The sequence below is a fragment of the Ornithodoros turicata genome, chromosome 3 (genome assembly GCF_037126465.1).
Source record: "Ornithodoros turicata isolate Travis chromosome 3, ASM3712646v1, whole genome shotgun sequence".
NCBI classification, from domain to species: domain Eukaryota; kingdom Metazoa; phylum Arthropoda; class Arachnida; order Ixodida; family Argasidae; genus Ornithodoros; species Ornithodoros turicata.
In genome coordinates this window covers 61,490,279-61,506,044 of record NC_088203.1, presented here as the reverse complement: position 1 = coordinate 61,506,044, position 15,766 = coordinate 61,490,279, and the positions used below count along the sequence as shown (strand labels likewise).

The 15,766-nt window shown below is 46.4% G+C and overlaps 1 protein-coding gene across 3 annotated transcripts in view; it reads left to right on the top strand.

Annotated features, from left to right (window-relative positions):
• LOC135388521 (E3 ubiquitin-protein ligase UBR5-like) overlaps positions 1 to 15,766 on the top strand; it is a 272,129-nt gene that overhangs the window by 152,872 nt on the left and 103,491 nt on the right. For all 3 annotated transcript variants that reach the window (XM_064618109.1, XM_064618108.1, XM_064618107.1), the window contains exons 30-31: positions 6,819 to 7,097; positions 9,022 to 9,323. In XM_064618109.1, coding sequence (XP_064474179.1) covers positions 6,819 to 7,097; positions 9,022 to 9,323 — 581 coding nt within the window. The remainder of the gene's footprint in view (positions 1 to 6,818; positions 7,098 to 9,021; positions 9,324 to 15,766) is intronic.

Sequence of the window (15,766 nt, the reverse complement as noted above, 5' to 3'; positions counted from 1 at the left end):
TTGGACGTCCTCAAGACACTGGAAGAGCTCAACGGGAATATCAGTGCTACGGCAAGGGCCCATGGAATTCCTCGTCAGTGCATCCAAGACTGGATGAAAAGCAAGGACCAACTTCGCTCATGCGCCTCACTCAGTGACATCTGCATTCAAAAGCGAAGAAACGTTCCTTCAAGTGAGGAAAGGAAGAAGAAACGGGCCAAGTTTCCTGATATGGAGCAGGAACTTTCAGCATGGATAACACTCCAACGTAAGAACGGCTTTCCGGTTTCTACTTGCACGATAAAGTCCCGCGCCCAAGAAATACTCGAGAACGGCGATGGTCAGTCCCAGGACTTCCAAGCATCAAACGGGTGGCTGGACCACTTCTTGACCCGATACGACGTTGTGTGCAGGACGGTCACAAGCGTAGGCCAGGAAGTTCCGGAAAACGCAAGTCTGGTGTGCCTCAGCTTTTTTGACTTCAACAACAGTGTTGTTGATGGTTTACCACCATCGTGCATAGGGAACATGGACGAGACTCCTCTTTGGTTCGATCTGCCACAGAACAGGACATTCGATTTCAAGGGAGTCAAGCAAGTGAGGTGTAAAACTACCGGAAAAGAGAAGCTGAGATACACCGTTGTCCTGAGTGCGATGGCAGACGGAACGAAGCTAAAGCCGATGATAATTTTTAAAGGGCTCAAGAACGTCCCAAAATGTGAGTTCCCAAAGGAAGTTGTGGTGACTGTTGCTATGAAGGGCAGCATGACAGCAGAACTTATGAACACTTACAAACAGAAAGTTTGGTGTGCACGTCCTGGGGCCTTTTTTAAGCCCAAGACTGTCCTCGTGATGGATAGTGCGCCAGCACATCTGAAGAATACCACAAAGACAAGCTTCAAACAGCACTACAATACGGCACTGTCAGTCATTCCAGGAGGCCTGACACCTCTTCTCCCGCCGGCGGACGTCGTGTGGAACAAGCCGTTCAAGGCGGCCATGAGAAAGCGGGAAAGTTGGGAAGATTGGCTGCGCAATGGGGCCGCGGAGTTCACGAAAACTGGGAAGCGACTAAGCTCTTCCTACCTCACCGTCGCGCAATGGGTAACGGAAGCATGGGATACGGTATCCCACGATCTCATCAAGCAATCCTTTGTGCAATGTGGATTAGTTGGAAGCCAAGACCAGGACGTGCTTCACAGCTCCTTGCGGGAATTGATGTGTACAGGTATGCCATCTCTTCAGGCAGACGACCCATCCGGTCTTACGGACACAGACAGCGGCACGGAAGGCGATGACGACTGAGTGCCACGTTCTTGAACACAGTCAAAGACGAAATAAATATTAGTCGTTACCAGTACGAACGACCCCGTTTTTCCTTTTCTTCTTTTATTTTTTTTTTGTTCCCCGAATTTTGCGGCATGCCGAAAAATACCAAATTTGGGAGCGGCAGAATCTGGACTTCCCCGAATTACCCGGCATGCCGGTTAAGTCGGGGGAATACGGTAGGCGTTTCGGAGATAGATTTCCTTGGCCACCACGTCGACTCCCAAGGAATCAGGCCACTACCAACTAGAATCGCCGCCATTAGAGATTTTCCTTTGCCCACTTCGGTGACCAAGCTACGCCAGTTCTTGGGCTTTCCATTTCTATCGGCGCTTTATCCCATCCTGTGCAACAAGCTCCGCCCTCTCGAAGCCCTGCTCACTACCAAGCGCGGCAGATCTCCTTCTCATTTACTGTGGACACAAGAAGCTACAGCTGCATTTGAGACCATCAAGCAGGAAATTGCATCCGTGTCGCTTCTGTTCCACCCACGCCACGACGCCCCAACCTCGCTCATGGTGGACGAGTCCAGTGCAGCCGTTGGCGCCGTTTTCAACAACACGTGTCCGGGGCCTGGCGACTGCTAGCCTTCTTCTCTCGTAAACTTAAGCCCCAGGAGACGCATTACAGCACGTTTGGCAGAGAGCTTCTTGCCGCGTACCTGTCAATCAAGCACTTTCGTCACTTCTTGGAAGGTCGCACATTTACGGTATTCACTGAGCACAAACCCCTCCTCTCCGCATTCTCCTCCGCCAGCACCACATATAGTCCCCGGGAAATTCGACATCTTGCATTCGTGGCAGAGTTCAACACCGACATCCAGCACATCAGTGGTGCCGACAATTTGGTAGCTGACACCCTCAGTCAACACGATCGGCATTCCGACCTCTCTACCGTCTCTCGACGATTTGGCGCAAGCCCAGCTCACCGACGATGAGCTGGCACAGTACCACGCCAACCCCACATCCGGCTTAACAATTGACAACGTCGCCTTGCCTGGCTCAGTCCGGCCTGTCACCTGCGGTACGTCTCAAGGTCGGCCACGGCCTTTCGTTGCCGTATCACTCCGACATCAACTCTTCCAAGCCTACCATGATCTTTCCCATCCCGGCATACGCGCCTCGCAAAGCCTGCTTACCCAACGATACGTTTGGCCCAACATGCGCAAGCAAATCAAGCACTGGGTGCAGACCTGCCTTTCTTGTCAGCGTTGCAAGATACAGAGACACACCCACCGACCCCCATCCCAGTTCCTTCCCCCCGACGACCGGTTCGCGCAAATCCATGTGGACCTCGTGGCACCACTCCCACTCTGCGACGGTCACCGCTACATACTCACTATCGTTGACCGCTTCACCCGTTGGCCAGAAGCCACTCCGGTCCCCGACGCCACCGCGGCCAGCGTCGCTTCGGCCCTCCTAACAACATGGGTGTCGCGGTACGGCGTTCCTTCCATCATCACGACGGACCGGGGCGCCCAATTTGAGTCCGCCCTCTTCACCAGCCTCACCAACATACTGGACGCCAGACGGATTCGAACTACCGCGTACCACCCGGCCTCCAATGGCATGGTAGAGCGGCTTCTCCGTCAGCTAAAAGCCGCCCCTGGGCGTCGCCTCAAGTCCCGTGGACCGAAGTCCTCCCCATTGTCCTTCGAGGGATCTGATCGGCTTTCAAACTCGACTTGGGTTGCTCAACAGCCAAGTTGGTCTATGGCACCTCATTGCGACTCCCCGGCGACCTCGTCTCTGCCGAAGCGGACCTGGCAGCCGTGTCACCAGCCGGCTACGTGTCCCGCCTACGAGACACGATGAATGCTCTTCGCCCCAGCCCCACCCACACGCCACGCCCTGCCACCGGTGTCCAGCACCCCGCCCTCGAAACATGCTCTCATGTTTTCCTTCTGTGCGACGCCGTGAGGAAACCCTTGCAACAACCCTACTCTGGTCCTCACGCCGTACAGCACAGAGCCTCCACCCACTACACCGTCATGGTTAGAGGCCGAGAACAAACTGTCACGCTGGAACGCCTCAAGCCAGCTTTTCTCGAGGCCCCTCAAGAAACATCCAGCGCTTGTTCCCTCGGTGTTCCCCCGGAGCTGGACCTTGGCAATCCCACTGGCCCTCCGTAACAACTGCAAATGCACCCTCGCCCCCGAGTTTCCTGGGCACCACACCTCCACACCGCGTACTGCCTTCCTGCCACTCGCTAGGGGGGGGGGAGCCCTGTAGCGGCATCGCCATCATCATCCCCCGCGCACCAATGATCAAGGCGCGCGGTTAATAAAACACGACTGCACGGCCAGCTCGGGCTGTTGTTCGGCTGGCCGGTCTTCCCTCACTTCTGTGTACTGTCTTGTGCCTCTAGCACTACACGTCCTTGAAGAGCGCAAAATGCGGAAAGAGGACGAAAAGTGTACGGAAGGTCAATAACCAGGAAGATATAGGGCGCTGTGACCTGTTCCTGTCTGACGCGCGAGCGCTGCTGTTTCGAATTAAGCGGTGTATACGCTCATGAGGTTCGAATTAAGCGATTTCGAATTAACGAGATTCTACTGTATATGCGACCGATGAAACCCAGCGAAACATGGCGCAACAAGTGCACATGTGCCACTGCTGCGGTGCACACGCAAATGTGCAAGGGGAGGAGAGCCAACTGAAAGGCATCAAAACTGACTGGTAGAAATCAGGTTAAACTAAAGATATGCGAATATTCGAAATTTCGAATACAATCCGAATATTTGCGATATTCGATTTGTATTTGTATTTGAAAATTTCATATTAGAAGTTTTTGAATATTCGTAAAAGTTCGAATATTCGATTTTTTTCTAATATGATTGCAGCTTATTTCAATACTGTCGCGGGCTGCGCGCTAGAATTTGTACATTGCGGTAACAGCGACAAACGTGTAGTAAAACAGCTACAAAGTGATGCGTGGAGCTTGCCAAGTACGCTTGTCTGCGAATGCGTTGCCGTCGCTACACATTCGGTAACCAAAACCGAAACGAGTACACGTTTGTGTACAGCAGCCATTTTCAAGCCCACCCAAGGCAAACGTGAAACTGCGGTACACTAATTCATGCATAGCCACCACAGTCGCGGCTTCAGTGGATTTCCAACGAACTCTGAACATTCGTGTTAGACCTACAGTTTGGTGAAATTCCGATTACATATTGAAATGTTGTTGGCGTTGAGCTGAACACCGCTGTTCACAGAGCCACTGCGTGCAGAGCTAAAGCCACGTCTCAAACGTGTTTTTTTTTTCTGCTTCGATTTGGGGAAGTCAACGCTATATAAATAGAATCATGGCTGCGTGCGATAACGTCGATAATCAAGGAATGAGACGTGACAATATTTTGACATAGTTTCTCCAACTCAGGCGCTGTGCAACTGTGTGCAATAACGCTGCAAAATCATTTGAAACTGCACTAATTCTTGTTACAGATGATAGCAAGATGCATATAGCCTCAAGCTCGACCCGTATGGAGTGATGTTGCTTGTGACTCGCGAGTTTTTTAAGGCGTGTGTGCTGTTTATCGCTCCACACGAACGTGTGCGGAAACAATCATGCGTGATGAGCACAACCATATAACATCCTCGAGGATCGCGGCTTTACTGCGCTAATCAATGAGGCTGTTCCAAACTATGCATTACCATCAGGAACAATGACCTCACGCGTGAGAGTACAGTGAAACCGTGCAGTTTCTTGCCTACACGACAAATGTAGAAGGCATTTTCAGTACAAGAAGAGAGCGCTTCATTTTCCTTCTGAGATGTGCTCATCACTAAACCATCTCACATTCTGAACATATGTCATTGCCCTTTACTTCCATTCTGTCTGTTTCACCTGCACTTACAATGCCAACACAGGAGTTCACTGTTCATGAAACATTTTTGAAGTGCAAGCTGTTTACAGTTTTCAGCTTGCCTCATGCGAGCAGCACATTGTTTTATTGGAAAAATAATTTTAATGTACTGTTGGGGACACGGTTAGCTAAAATCGCCTGTCAGTACTTCGATGTCCCGTATTACCTCTGTGCGCTTGAAAGTGTTGTGCCTATGTTGTATTTGAAGATGGGCCATGTGCTGCACGTGTTTATTACTCGAAAGAAAGAGTCTTGCAACACCTGGAGATTTGAGATGAGATAAACCACGGAGTGCTGACTTTAGACAACAGTGTCCCCTACAATACATGTGCACATAGGCATGTATGCCCCATGCTAAGCCAATACATTAATACATATTCCTTATTAGCACTTTGGGACATTTTTCTAATGATCAGCAGAATGCAAGTGACCATGCTCATGCTTGTTTTCGGGGTTTAATTGTTACTCTTAGAAGCCTTTATCCTGCGACGTGATATTCAATATTCGATTCGATATTCAAAGGACGATTTTGCAGATATTTGTATTCTATTAGTTGAAAATTTCAATATTCGCACACCTCTAGGTTAAACCCAATCGCTTCCTGTATCAACTGAAATGCAGCCCTATCAGCAATGCACTGGTTGTCAGGAGATGGAGATGCATGCTCTGAATGAACAGGTAGTTTTGAGTTAAAATTAGTACGAAGAATGGAGCTATTCTTTGACTTAACTGTCCAAAATATGGGACATGAAATTATGCTCTGCCAGTGGTGCAGAAAAAGTAAAGGATGACAAAATTTTTGGATCAGAAAAAATGGGTGGCGATTGTATGGTAAGTTGATGGCTGTTCGGGCATCTTACAACCACATGTTGTTTGACCGCTTTCACATTGTGATCAAGCAGGTGCAGATATTTTGCATTACCTCTGGTGCAATAGGCCATTTGGAAAAGTCCCAGGGAGCAGCTCGTGCTCTGGCAGGGCGTGCCGGGAAATGCTTGTGCAAAACGACAGCGATTTGCTATCGTCTCCGATCGTCGTCGTCGTACTGGTGTATGCACCATCGCTGTCGTTTTGCACAGCATTTCCCGGCATGCGCACGCTCCCTGGAACTTTTGCAAATGGCCTATAGTAAAAGCATAACAGATTGCGTGGCATGCTCTGTCATATGAGAAAAAGATCTCCTTGTCATCATTGGTCACTGCATTTTTGTTTGTGTTGTGAAGGAGTGTTAAAAATGGACAGAAGACAGTGGATTATTACAGCTATGATGTGTCACTTATTTTATGTAGGAGTTAGAATAGGTGGTTCCAAGTCTAATGTAACACTTAGAGGGAGTTTTTAGTAGCAGCAGATTATTGCATGTATGAACTGCTGCTGAAATGGTGAAGTCCAAATCATTCTACACCAATAGTTCAGATTACTGAAACTCACTAAAAGTAAATTGACATTGATATGTTATTGGCAATCGCACTAAGAACTGAGATCAGTTTAAATATTTGTGGTCAAACTATAACAGAAATTAAGCAACCAATTTCTCTTTTGAGGGTTTCAGTGCACCAATCTTTTAGGTTAAGTAAAGCATATTCTGTATTCTAAGCTTTTCCTCTAAGTGACTGTTTGTCCAATGGTTGTCCATCTAATGCAACAGAAGATGACTCTGGTGAGTCTTCCAACATGGAGGAAGAGGAAGAGAGTGAGGCAGGTGATACAGAGCCAGACACAGAAGAATTGGCCCTGCTGGATGACCAACTGGAAAGGAGAGCAGCATCTGGAACATCTGCTGGCACAGGCTCTGCAGCCTCTGGTGGCCTCCTGGGAGGCCCTACTCGTCCAGGCGGAGCATCTTCGCTTGCTCCACAACATCTGCAGTGGGCTCTCCGTCAACGTGGGGATGCCCTTGGAGGACGTTCGCATCTCTCATCATCAGGTTACTCCTTCATTTTATTTGTTTTTGTGCATGTGCTAAAAATGCAGTCAGTGGGTGCAACACACCTCCCCGGTGCGTAACCCATCAGGGACAGCCTTGGGGAGTATTCACAGCTTCTCGTCGTGAGAGGCTGGTTGCATGCGGGTGAGATTTTGAAAAAATTGTGCAGGTTCAAGGGACAATGAAAAGGGAATGCATTACATGTTATTTGTTACAGAGGTTTTGAGGATCTCTTCATGGTCTCTTTAAGGGCATATGCAGTGTTGCATATCTGCAAGTACATTATGGATTCAGATACAGTTGAACCTCTCCATAACGAACGTCGATTTAACAAAATCCTCTGTTTAACGAAGAATTTCCGTCAATCATACGCGTCCGCATAGACGCCAATGTATTTTTGCGCTCGATTTAACGAAATACATTCGTTTGGTCACCTCTGTTTAATGAAGTCTCTGACTGTCAAAAGCCTCCTGCACGTGTCTTTCCCCTTCACCCAGAAGAAGAGGAGGAGGAGGAAGAGGAGGGTTTTCGTTGGTTACTGCGGTTGTCACGTGCGGTAGACATGCGCAGCCGCTGCTGCTGGTAATTTTCAGTACGCTGACGCTGTTTCTAAACCGGCGCGAGGGCCTCTTCGCACCTTTTTTTTGGGACACGAAAGCACGTATTGTTGGCCTCTCGCGAAGTCTAATTTGCTTTTGTTGATGCTGATGACAGTAGGTTGCGGTTTTGTGCTGTTATTACTTCTTGTTGTTAGCGCCGCCGATACCGACGGTAAGAAAATGGCATGACGACGACGACGGTCAAAGTTCCATTGGCACAAACGTCTACGTGATATGTACCCATTTCTCGTTCTTTTTGGTATTCAACGGCGGTGTTGTCTTGTTCTTTCAGGAATTGTGCATCATTAGAGCCTGAAGTTTAAGGGTTCAACCCGATTCTTCCCCGAATTTGCACCCCGAATTGAAGGTTGTCTCATTAGGGTGAAACCCGATTTTTACCCTGCAAATTGCCCTCACTGAGACATCTGTAAGAATGCACTCTAACTTGTTTGGCAGCAAATGCAGTTACATCGCCGTTTGTACCAAACTAGTACAGTTAGTTTGAGTAACTGAGCCTGATTTCCCCCCGAATTTAGCATACTGGAAGTTTTATCACCAGAATTCACGTGTATTTGGAGCACATGTCTATTTACACTATTTTTACCTCCCGAATGCAGAAAACAATATTTCCAGAAAACTTCAGACTCTATGCATGATGTGGTCATGAGCGGAAGTGCACCAACCTAGAAACGTCGATGTGCTGGCGTGCAGGAGAACCAGGAGAAAGCAGTAGAGGCCATCCGGAGTTACGAAAGTTACGAACGCTCCAGCGATAATGTGCATAAATAACGTATTACCTAGCATTATGAGATGAATAACGCTCGACATTTTGTGCCCTTCACGGCTTGATACCTGTTTTATGACAAATGACGTTTTGTGGTACGCGCGGCGCAGGTAGTGGCGGCGGCCATCTTTGTTTCACTTGGCGTGTTCCTTTTAACGAATTTCCCTATTTAACGAAACAAAGAGCCAGCATTTACAAATTCGTTATAGTATAGAGGTTCAACTGTAAAACAATTCCGACCTCTACAGAACACTAGCTATTAAGAATCACGGCTCTGTTTTGCATGATATGCAAGTATTCTTTTGTTTCTTCCATGATGACATCACAATGGTTTACCCATAGAGTTCTTGACCTGCACAAAAACTACTAAAAGTTTCTGTGCTGGGTGGGCTTAAAACAGCATGCACTGTGTTTTTACTCTTCTCAGCACATAGGTATTCAAAAATGTTTAGCAGAACATCAACATGTCCAAATTTTATAGTTTATGCATTCTGTGAGCAAGTGTATGTAATGTAATCTCCGTAAATGTTTGCCACTCCAGGTTCCTTGGTCTCGTTGGCAGGATCAAGTGGCCTGGTGTACATCGACCCTAGCTCTCTGCGGCGTTCAGCAGCAGCTGCCAGTGGAGGAACATCTGGGAGTTCAGTTGCGGCTGCAGCACTGGCACCTGAGTGGAGTCCTGCCACAACAGCTGTTGGATTAGCACGGGCTTTTGGAGCTCTCCTGCGGCAAATATCAGACCTCGTGGCTGTCTGCCAAGATTGTGCCGTTGGAAGTGGCGGGAGTGCGGGTGGCCTGACCAAGTCCCTGGACATTACCTATCAGGACCTACTTAGTGTTCAGGTGAGGTGAATCTTCCACAGTTTGCTAAGTTTAGTGTGCCTTTCATACAATTCTTAGTATCTTGCTGAATTTCCCCAGGTGCTCCAAAGGTGGTTGCAACAAATTTCAGTAGAACCCTCATTATAGTTAGGGCCTGATTTTCTTCGGGATATATTTTTTAGTAAAACTGGGGGGAGGTGGGGGTAATATCAGGTTATATCTTCCTTCCGAAATTTCTGTAATCGGGCCATATTTATTTTCCACCATAGTGGTTTCATAAATCATGCTTTGAAACGATACATGTGCAAAATGCTTTCAGAGATACTCTTCAGGCGACTTGCTGGGGAAATGTGTTATAGTTCAACCAATCTCTAGCTTTCACAGTCGACCTATTAGGTGCACATTTCAGTGCCTTCCACAGCTAAAACTGAATGCTGCCTTTGAGAGCATCAAACCTTCAGCTTATTGTGTGTGCTACATTGGATAACATGTTAACATTGATACACTTCAGCTTGTGTACAAGTAGGCATACTTAGACCTTATTATTAATGTATACTATGAGATGCATTTTTAAGAGCTCTTCATAATGCTGGTACGTTGCAGCTGTTGCCTGCATCTCACTTTATAAAACTGCCTTGTTACATCGCATCTACTATTTAGGATGGATAAGACAGGGTGTCTACCAACCTGGAAAACAGGGAATTATCAGGGAACTTTGATGTGACTGGAAAAGTCAGGGGAATGTCGTGGAATTTGCCAAAAAGGCAGCTTAGGTCAGGGAAAATCATGGACAAGTGCCGTAACGATGCACAACGAATCGCGAGTGCTGATGAGTGGTTGAGTGGCCCCACCCCAGCGATGTTGCCACGAGTAGCTGTTCTCCAATACAACAAGCTAAGAGGCAGAAAAGTACGGCAGTCTTACTAATTTCTCAATAAATGATCTGCTTTATGAAGGATCTGTATCAGCAGGCACCATGTTCCCTTCTGTTTTGGTCAGGGAATTCACTTGAAATAGTCAGTGAAAACCTGGAAAAGAGAGGGAATTTCAAGACTACAGCTTAATAGACACCCTGATAAGAGGCGTAAATAGACAGCTGGGGGATTTCATCTTGATTCAGGCAGGACCTTACCTTTTGGGTCTCCGATTTTCTTCGTTATTTTTGTGTGATAGCCCCACCTGTGGCATAAATATTGGTGTTGGGCCGACTTTCCGAAATATGTGGTTCACAAGGTAACAAATAAAGAGCGGCGGTAGTAAGAACGAGAGTTTCGTGCAGGTGCATTTTTTTTCCTACTTTATAAGGCTCTCTTTTGGCGTCTGTAATGGCCATTGCTTCTACCTTTCAACTACATAATTACTGTGCCATAGGCTATAATCCTGCAGATACTTCTTGTCACTGATGAGCAGAACATTTTATAAAAAAAACAGAAAAATAAATAAAATGCTTCGTGAACTTTGACAAAATTTACATACCTATAAAGAAGAAGAATTTATTTGCAACAGCAGAATTGCATACAATGTAATTAACAGGATTGATGCAATCCGCAGTCAGCAAGTCAGTAGACCATAACAACAAAATAAAGTTACACCAAGTGCTCTGGACATCAAATGAAGTTACAAGTACAATTCCAACACATAGAAATAACCTTTAAGAAAAGTACGACATGCAGCTTGGGGTAACAGGGTTCGGAAAAACCCGGGTTTTTTTAAAAAAGCCCGCCCCAGTGGGTTTTTTCGGGTTTTTCGGGTGGGTTTTTCGGGTGCTGGGATTTTTTTTTTTTTTTTTCGAACTGCTGCATATGACACGCAACAGCCGTCCTCCGCCTATTTTTCATGTTTCTGGAAGAAATAATTGTTTGCCGCTGTAGAATTTACGGTAAAGTAACCTCCGAAGCAGTCGTCCCTTTTCCTTCTTTTCTTTTTTTTTCCTTCGTTTCTGTATTTCACCCGCATGTGGGCTTTATTGGGTTTTTCAGCCCGGGTGGACCCAAAAAAACCCGGGTGGGTTTTTTTAAACTGGGTCCATTCGGCGAACCCTGGTAAGAAACCATTTAAACGATTTGTTATTGCATTTTGTGCATAAGATATGCCTTAAGTTTTGTTTTGATGACAGTATAATTGGGTTCTTGCCTTATCGTTATAGGTAAGTTATTCCATTCCTTTCCACCGCAGTACTCTAGGGTAAATTTGCCGTAGTTCGTACGTGGGACAGGGAGATTGACCATCCATTCATCCCTCCGTAAGTTGCAGGTGGAGGAATAACGAGAAAATGAGACGATATGAGTAACGTTATTACCATGAATTATTTTGTCTACCAGTGAGCAAACTTTATACTTCATTTAGGTGAAAACGTCCATGACGGATAGCAAGTTAAATGCAAACGAGATTGAGTTTCTCTGCGACATTTGCAGTAATATACGTAGCGCCCTTTTTTGCAATAGATATAGCGGGCGAAGTGTTGTTGTGTAGGTAAGACCATATACCTCCAATGCGTAGTTGAGGTGGGAGTGTACTAATGCATAATAAATGTTAAGTAGAGTGTGTATGGAAAAGAATCGTTGTGTTTTCGATAATGCGTACAGCCCAGAGCACATCTTGTTATGAGTTGTAAGGATGTGGTTGTTCCAGTTTAAGTGTTCCTCTAGGATTACGCCTAAAAACTTTGTTAGCTGTACTCTTGGTAGATGGTGTGAAGAGAAGTAGAGGTGATGGTTATCGAGCTGTAGCTGGCTTTGAGAGGGGCGAAACACAACGTAATTTGATTTCGCGAAGTTCAAAACAAGTTTGTTGCTTGAAAGCCATTTTGTTAATGTATCAAGCACGTTGTTCGCTCACGTAAACAGCTCATCAGGTGTTTTACTCTCTACAAAGATGTTCGTATCATCCGCGTAGAGGACACAGCTTTCATGCAGGTAGTTAGGCAAGTCATTAATAAAGGCCAGGAATAAAAAGGGGCCCAAAATCGAGCCCTGTGGCACACCGGTTCCGCAGAGGCTGCGTTGTGACACGTGCTTTCCAGTTGCTACGAACTGCTCTCTGTCAGTGAGATAGCTCTTAATTAGTTCTAAGGTAACCCCATGTACTCCGTACTTTTGCATTTTTAGCAGTGAGAGGTTATGATCGATTATGTCAACTCTTGCGCGAATCCCCGTTGAATGGAAGAAGACAGGAGCTTGTGCTGCATGCCATTAAAAAATAGAGCTAGCATTAAGGTTTCGTTTGGCGTGTATTTTGCTCCGCTGTTGTGTAAATGACCGGCACCAACAGGGCGACAAAAACTGTTCAAAATTGAATGGAGAACGGTTTTGCGGGCTTTTTATAAAATTTTCCGCTGATCAGAGACAAGAAGTATCATTCAGGATTACAGTTAAACCTCTATATAACGAAGTCGGTAAACACATCGCAAAACTTCGCTATATGGAGAACTTCGTTATAGAGAACGTTAGCTAAATTTCGGTGGTTGTTACTACAGTTAAGTAGCCTGAAGTTCCCGGGAATATAACGCACGAAAAACAAGACTATGGAAGAGAAAGAAGCAATTTATTTGGCTCAGAAATAGTCAGTTACTCGCTTTTGCACAGTCTTGAAGAACGTCTGTATCACAGACCGTTCATAGTTTGCCAGCGCCGCCAGAGCACCCTCCTAGTCCTTGTACGATACCGCGTATCGTCGAAGCACGTCAATAGAGCCGAGCACCTCCCTAACAGATGGCACACATATGTCCTCTTCAGTGTCGCTCTCGCTGTCCTCGTGTGTATCCTTACGCAGACCGGCGACGATGTCGGCCTCAGTAAGCTCCTCTGTGCATACTGCCGTTGAGTCGGCGTCCAAAAAGTCCTCCAGTGCAACATCATCCGGCATCCCACCTTGTTCTCGAAGTTCTTCCCATCGCTGGAGCACAGCGAGCGCGTCCGTGGCTTCAGTTCTCTTTGGCCTTCAGGATCGTTGACAAAGAATTCGCCGGGTTCCGAACCTCGCAGCTACGTCCTTTTTCTTTTCACCCTTGGCGACTGCGTTGATGATCTGCACCTTGGCATCTACGGACGATTTCCGCTTGAGCACGTTTGCATGGCGTCCACTTTACCCGCTCACACGCGGAACCAAAAGTGGCAACTAACCGGCGGTTGTAAACTGTAGGGAGAGAGGAGGGGGCCTCCTTCCTTCTCATTCGTCGAACGCTGGTTGCGCACGCCGGTTGCGCCGGTCACCGAGCCCCCGGCCCCCGGCGCCCTCCTCTCGCCAACTCTCCTTTGTACAGGCTTCTCCAACACAAAGAGCGACCTGGATATGATGCGTCCGGCACCCCGGATGGCCCTGAATTCCAGAAAGTTCGGAACGTCGCACTATTTCCGAGAATCGGAGCGGTGATAAGCGCGCGCGGAACTTTGTAACACAGAGAACACGGGCAAACGCACTTCGCTGTACGGAAAACCCAAATACATGGGCTTCAATGGGACAAATGTACAAGCATTTGAAAAAGTTCGCTAAATAGAGAAATTCGCAGCATGAAGAGTTCGCTATAGGGAGGTTTAACTGTATAACCTATGTCATGGTAATTACGTAGTAAAAAGGTAGAAGCGATGGCCATTACAGACGCCAAAACAGAGCTCTTCAAAGTAGCGAAAAAATGCATCTGAACGAACGAAAGTCATGCCAATGCCAGTGTTCATGCCACAGGTGGTGTTATCACACACAAAATAATGAAGAAAATGGAAGACTCAAAAGGTAAGGCCCTGCCTGAATCGAAATGAAATCTTGACTTGAGAGTATTAGGTAACATACCCTTGCAGTGTTCTGAAACATCATACGGTTTAAATATGGCAGTCATCGAAAAAGCTAGACAGCAGCGGGATGTGAACCACACATCTCTCCATCATGGTTATACGGTTTCTTCTGTGTTGATCTCCACATGATAATACTAATACACCAATGCGCGTCACCCTTCATTGCCTACCTCCTTGTTTACAACTTCTAATACTTTGGACTTTGCGTGCCAGACCTCCAAATCTTTTGTTTACCTATTGTGTCACCAGACACACACCCATAACGACAAACTTCTCTGTACAGTGGCGGACAGGTTTTTCAGACTTTTAGGAACCATGAAATCACGCCACGTATTAGTGCGTGGGCTTCCAATGGAGTAGTTATCATCTGCTCTCTCAGTATAACTAAGGCCCTTCGTTTTCCGTGATTCCGCGAAATTTCGCGGAATTCGGAATTAATCGCGGAATCCTTCGTTTGGCACAGAGTTTCACGGAATCCTTTATTTTTAAGGGTGTGTGGATATTAGAGTTCTCAAATTCGAATCGAATATCAATCACTCGAAGTATCCGATTCGCGAATCGAAATACCCAATATTCGGTTTTCCGGATAATTTGACTATTCGACGAATACGAATGACACCTCCCGAAAGTGGGCTTCACCTGACGCTTCCCTGCATGAGGTGAAGGTGCTCTTACAAAATTGAAGTCTGCTTTACGAAATTGTTTATGCTGCAGGACAAAACAGACAGATTGTAGTTTAGCTTAGAATAACATTAGCCCAAGTTTATTGTGTATACTTCACCTGAGGAAGGGGAGGCGTCCCTCCCATATGCAGTTTAGCAGTAGCAGTGGGGGATTTTGATTTGATATCTGGGAGGTTGCCTTCAAGAAGTTAAGACTTTTAAATAATGGCTACAGCCCAAGAACAAAAAGGGTTGCACTAAAAATGTAACTTCCCCAGGGCACGTATTGTAAACTCCTTCCTATAAAGTTCCTATGAACTCTGTAGATGCTGAAAGATCTTTCAGCAGGTATAAAATGATTTCAGGCGACAGACCGCATCAGATGAGAACACAAGATATCATGTATGTAATGCTGAGCCACAACAGTGCTTTGTATCTGTAATTTTATAACATATTTTTTGTTCCCACATTATACAAGAAAATAAAGTGTCTCCCATTTCATGCAGCTGTTGACTGCTCGCCGCGGAAAATCGCGTAATTTATAAGTCAGTGGAGCGGAATTTTGAATTTGCTGCAGCAGAAAACAGAGGGCATTAAGTACGACGCATGGGTGCGGAGACAGTAGCGGAGAAATACACACACACGCCCTTTACAACAGATGACTGGGTCATTCCATGCCAAATGTCCCTGGGGCGTTGCTCGACCCCCTCATATCTTCATGAAAAAATTGTGTGGTCTCTTTATTACGTATATATAGGGAGTGACTTTTTCGGGTTAAACCCGATTTCTCCCCGAATTCCAGTCACTATAAAATCCTCAAGTGACGTTTCCACTGAAGACGAACAAAGGTCGCCACGTGTAACACATGTAAGAATGGGTCACTTACGTTCCCAGCAATACACCCATGTGTGTCAACACTGTCTATGCCTTCGGGGGTTACCGCTTGAAGGTCACGATCCCGCAAAAACACAAAATAAGAGAGATTAGGAAAGGACTTAATAGACAAGAGGAGAAA